The sequence below is a fragment of the Apis dorsata genome, unplaced genomic scaffold, assembly GCF_000469605.1.
Source record: "Apis dorsata unplaced genomic scaffold, Apis dorsata 1.3 scaffold_758, whole genome shotgun sequence".
Taxonomy (NCBI): Eukaryota; Metazoa; Arthropoda; class Insecta; order Hymenoptera; family Apidae; genus Apis; species Apis dorsata.
This window is the reverse complement of record NW_006263911.1, coordinates 77,325-83,541: the sequence shown is the minus strand read 5'-3', so window position 1 is coordinate 83,541 and position 6,217 is coordinate 77,325. Positions and strand designations below refer to the sequence as shown.

At 19.0% G+C, this 6,217-nt stretch overlaps 1 protein-coding gene across 3 annotated transcripts in view; it reads left to right on the top strand.

The window, feature by feature from the left end:
* Positions 1–5,699, top strand: part of LOC102675481 — a 23,535-nt gene extending 17,836 nt beyond the window's left edge. Inside the window, exons 5-9 of one of the 3 annotated variants that reach the window (XM_031513848.1) lie at positions 3,767–3,883; positions 3,985–4,075; positions 5,197–5,342; positions 5,414–5,546; positions 5,611–5,699. In XM_031513848.1, coding sequence (XP_031369708.1) covers positions 3,767–3,883; positions 3,985–4,075; positions 5,197–5,342; positions 5,414–5,546; positions 5,611–5,667 — 544 coding nt within the window. In that variant the 3' untranslated portion in view covers positions 5,668–5,699. Of the gene's footprint in view, positions 1–3,766; positions 3,884–3,984; positions 4,076–5,196; positions 5,343–5,413 lie in introns of all 3 variants that reach the window. The other 2 variants (XM_031513846.1, XM_031513847.1) reach the window with 2 other exon arrangements.
* Positions 5,700–6,217: the final 518 nt, after the last annotated feature.

Here is a 6,217-nt window from a genome sequence, read left to right as displayed (position 1 = left end):
ATTCAACAAATTTATTTGTTTCTTATTATAAATTTATAATAATTAATAATTATAAATTTATATAATTATTGTTTATCATTCATATGATTTCTCAATTGATTTTAGGATATATATTTTATGATAAATTTTCAATTTTAATAATAAAAAATTATAAATTTATATATGTTTTCTATCATATATTTCTAATAAAATTTTGAATTTTATTTAAAATATTAAAATATTTCATATATACTTTATATTTATTTATTTCACATAAATTATAATAATGCATAATTTCATTCAAAATCAAATTAAAAATAATAAAATTCCTTCTTCTTTCAAATAATTAAATGATTAATTGTATTCTACATATATTCTACAAAATAACTAAAAATGATAATTATTTAAATAATATTAATACAGCATTCAATATCTAAAAATTACTTTAGACAATAATTAATATGATATAGTATTTTAAGATATTATGCAAACCTTTTTCTTACATTATTACCATTCGAGTAAAATATTTCCTTTTTTATCTATCTCTTCCAATTTTTTTCTTGTTACTTCAATTAAATGAAATAACTATATGAGGTATTCGTAATTGAATAAAGTAACGATATAAGTAAGAAAGAAGTTTTCTTTTAGAATAACCGAAAGATACTATTCATGCTCTCAACACTTGGAATAGAAGAGGAAAAAATAATGAAAAGACTAAATAAAAAAAACGACAATAAAGATTAATAATTATTACAAACAAAAAACTTGAAAACTATAATTTTCTCGAAAATAATATCTATTATGAAAAATCTCCTTGCAGAAAGTATGTATAAAATCGATCGATTGTAATTTACTGCAATTGCTGTATATTATACTATTACTATTATAAAAAAATAACACTTGTATGAAAATGCAAGAGAAAAAAATACTTATGAATAATATATTAAACCGAGGTATAGTCAAATGATTCTTTGAGTTCTTTATGACAGTCGATATCTGACTAGAAATATGGACGTATTCGATAAACACTATCATAGCTATCGTACTGTGTTGAAAATCATAGGATTATGGCCGTATAATAATTCAATTTATGTGTGGATTCAAAGATTATTGTTAATGATATTTTTTCTTGGCAATGTAATACTTCAGGTGACGAAAATTATAATTTTTCTTTATATAATTCATTGTATTTTTACTGAAATAATTTATAGGATATTGTGTTATATCTATTTATTACAGCATATTAATATTCTATTCCATAAATTAATAATATAATTATTTTTGAAATAATAATGTATTATGATTTTAAGTTTGTGAATGATATACATATATTATATATGTATATATACATATATATTAGCGTGATATGAATGCATGAAAATATATTTGTATAATATTCAAAAGTTATTACATTTTGAAGTATACAATATCCAGTTAATATATATATTCGACATAATTTTATTTCATTTAAAAATTATTTTTCGAAAGAAGTGAATTTTAAAAGTCGTCGTAGAATTGTTTTTTATCAATATACGTATATATATTTATCATTTAAAAAAAGGACTTAAAATTTAATTCTACATTTTTTATATATTTTCATATATAGAAGATTCTTCTTTTATAATTTTTTTTGTATCTAATTGAAGGTTGAGCAATTAGTTTTCAAAAAACGAAACGAAAAAATTTTATTTTAATTTTTATTTTTTATTCTCTTATATATGCTATTTAGCTAGATTTTGTATACATGTATAAAAAAAACATACTAAAACCAATATCTACATTTTTATCTTTATATCTACATTTTGCTTCTATTTTTGTCTATATTTTTGTTTTATAATAAACTGTATATTATACATATTTTAGAACGTCGATTAAATGATAATAATGATAATATATTTAAAAACGCGATTGAAATACTATAAATATATAATCATCATAAAATCTAATATTTTAAGCGTATTATAATTAAAAAATTTTTAGATTATATCACTTCTAAGATCTGAAATTACATTACGAAACTGTATTTTAACATTGTCTACAACTTGTCCACTTATAATTATTTTACTACGATATATAAGCTTTATAGTATTTTTTCCTATGGTGAGTAAAAATTAAAATTATTTTAAACTTTTTAATATAGAAAAATATTTTTATATGTCATTTTTTTTTTTTTGGCATAGATAAAATATTTATTTCATCATATGCATATGGAGGAAAGTATAATACAAGATTCAATAGAAACTTGGATACGAACGAAATACATCGATGATTCTTGTCATAGGATCGATTTACTTTTCCGTAAGAAATATGTAAATTTATAATATATAATTAATATATATTTTTTTATAACATTTGTCATCGCAAAAACTTAAATATTTCAAAATAATTGTATATTATTAAATTTATTAATTTTTGTATAAATTTTTTATTATATATATAATCTTTGAACTATATATATAATATTAAGAATTATAATATTTGTAATTTTTACTTGTTATCTTTACCTGTTACTTTTAACAAAAGTATCAGAATATTTTTTATTTTTACAACAAAAATGTTTTTTTAATGATAATATTATATTAATATTCTAGTTTAAACATAATTCATTGTTTTTCCAATTTTTAGGTGTGATTTTTTTAACTGTTACATTATTTAGTATATTTTTATTGTATCTTTTAATAATGCATTTCATAATGCCTTTAAATGAATCTCACATACATATCCTTCGTTACGCTACATTATTTTCTATCAATCGAACTATATATTTTTATATTTTATATTTGGATTTTTTATTTGTTGTTACATTTGGATTATTATCTATAATATGTACGGAATCAATAATCGGAGTTTATAGTTATCATATAGGCATATTGTTTAAAATTATTAGGTAAGTAATTTATCATATCCTTCTCTCATAATACTTATTATGTAACAAATATTAACAATTACTGTATTTATAACATTTTTTACAATATGAATTAACATTCATTTGATTACAATTGATTTCAAGATTGTATAATCTTTGTAAATTATTTAAAATATTATATTTTTCTTATTCTTTATATAGAGTATTAATATATACATATATGTCTAATATACATTAAGTAATATACATTAAATGTTAATATACAAACAAATATGTTCAAGAGGTTGATTCGATATGTCTTGATTTATAATTGTGAGATAATTTCGAGCAACTTTTTGGTATAATTTTCATTTCGGTTTTATTATTTGTTAGATATTAACGAAATGACTCTCTGTCATTATTACGGTTTTTTAATAATAATTTATTACCAAAATTAAAATTTTCAGATAAAAAAAATTGCTTGAAATCTTTCAAATATTATCATTTTAAGCCTTGTCATTATTAAAATTTTAACGATCGATTTTAGGAATTTTGAAATTTTAAATATGTACATGTACATAAATACATACACATTACATAAATACTAACAAATCTACATAATACATTTTTTAAATTTTTATTAAACGTCTAATATATAATAAAAAATAATTTTTTTAAATATTTTTCATTACGTTCTTTGCGAATAAATTGTCGTTTCTATAAAAAATTTTTTATATATTATGCTAAATTTTTCTAAAAAAAAAGAAAAAGCAACTTAAATTATTAAATACAATTTTTAAAAAAGTTTTAAAATTATAATGTTTTAAAAAATGTACCATACTTTTTTTATTTACTACACAAATATATATAAAACAATTTTAAACAATAAAATTATAAAGTTTTTTATTAAGCAATGTTTATTTACAAATATCATGTTTTTAGCCATCGAATACGAAAGATTATTATGTATTTAGTTATATTTAATCTCTCACCGAAGCAAATTGATTCGAAACTCGTAGAGCTTTATCGCGTAGTGGATATTCATAATCAAGCTATCGAGTTGGTAAAATATAATATGATATTAATATAAATTAATTTTGTATATATTTATGTTTATATATTATAATATTTCGTTCGCGAATTTCATGTGGTAATGGAAGACTTATCAATGTTATAATAAATAATTCAGGACAACAGTTTATGATATCTGCTCTTCTAGTTGTAATTTCAATGGCTATAAATCTGCATCGAGTAAGTATCTTTTCTTTATTACATGATAATAATAAATGAATTCGCACATTCGCGTCAGAATTTTCACTTATACCGGTTTTATTTCAATTTGTTCACACAATCTTTTGAATTACGAAACTTGTATTTGAAAATAGATATTTTTGATTATTCTTCGATTTGTCTAAGTGATAATTTTTTCTAGTTCTCAAACTTTTTATTTTGTATTTTTTTTTAAATCAAATTATAATTTTATTATAAATTATATTTTTATTTAAGAATCCTAGTCTATTCCAAATTTATTTTCCTAATTATGATTTTTGTGAAATCATTCAAGATTATTCGTTATTATTCGACATTCATTATTATTAATTAGTAGAAATTAATTCTTTTTTTATTTTTATTATATATTTTATATATTTTATATATTTTTATTATATATTTTAAAAAATATCCTTGCACATCGATGCAATAATTTATTATGTTCCTAAATGATATTCCATTCTTTCAAAAGTATCACAACTAATTTGGAAGATATCTCTTATGCGATTTTTCATATAATAGCTGATTCTTTTCTAAAAACTTTTTCATTTATGCAACTCTGAAAAAAATTCAAATTGAAATTCAAATTTTATAAACTAATAACTTTAATAAAGTATTTATGACAATGACTGTACTACTCTTCATATAAATAATTTATTTCCATCAAAAATTTTCTGACTATAATCAAAGCAAAATTTAAATAATTATATGTGATTTTAAATGAATTTCAATGACTAACATAATTTTTTGACTAGCATTCATATAATAATGGAATAAGTTAAAATTCTCGATAAATATATGTAAGTTCATTTAAAAAAACAAAAATTATCATTAGAAAACTTTTTGAAATACAAATTTTATATGCAACATTTTTTTTTAATAATTCAGAAGATAATTGTGCAAATACAGATTAAAATGAGACACCCTGTATATGCAAAGGTAATCTTATATAAGATTTTATAAAATTTTTTGAATTTATGAAACATACTAAATGAGACCCTTTAAATTTGTATATATTGAATAAATAGTAATAATAAATAAATGTAATCAATTTAAAAATGATATATCGTATTGAATATACTTTTTTTTTTAATGTTTTACAGGTAGTAAATGCGATTACAATTAAGAAGGATCAATTAGAAATTTTAATCTCTCTTATAATTTTTGCCAATCATTTGGTGATTATGTTTTTATGTAACCACAGTGGCCAGATACTTATAAACTACAGTGAAGAATTTTTTCATGAATTGTAAGTTCGAATTTTTATTCATTAAATTAATTACAATAACAGTAAAAAAAAAATCTTTATTCATTGGACAGATATATTTCAGTATGGTATTTTGTACCGTTAAAGGTACAAAAGATTTTATTATTTATTATGATACGAAGCTCAACGGCATGTATATTTCACATCTTTAGTGTATTCATTCTATGCTATGCAGGATTTACAACGGTAATTTATTTAAATAAAGACATCATCATTTTAATTCAAACTAATAAAAATTGTTTCATTTCAGATGTTGAGCACTTCGTTTTCATATTTTACTTTGATATACTCGATACAACAGAATTGATAATATCATATTAAATTTTATATATAATATCGTATTAATATTTAAATAAACAATTATTATTATTCTGTATTTTATTTTGATATTTGTTGGTCTTTATTTTGTTGGTTCTTCTTATTAATATTTTCTCAATTAAATATTCTATATATAGTTTCTTGAATTGTTAATATTTTAATATTATTTGTAATTGATCATTTTGTTATCATTATACTTAATTTAAAATAATTATTATTTCGTATATTTATTTCTTAATTTTAGAAGAAAATAACCATTTTATTTTTTATATGATGCTTGAATATTTATATCATTTATATTAAATCATATAGCATTTATATTAAATTTTAATTTAATTAATTTATATTAAATTAATTGCATCAATTTTCTTTTATAATATTTAATTAATTCGAATCAATAATATAATAGAAGTCTTTATATTCAAAGACAAGTATAGATAAATATGATAACAAAGAGAAGGAAATATTATGTAATATTATAATATTATATAAGAAATTATTATGAGGAATAAAATAATAATATCCAACTTTTTGAATTC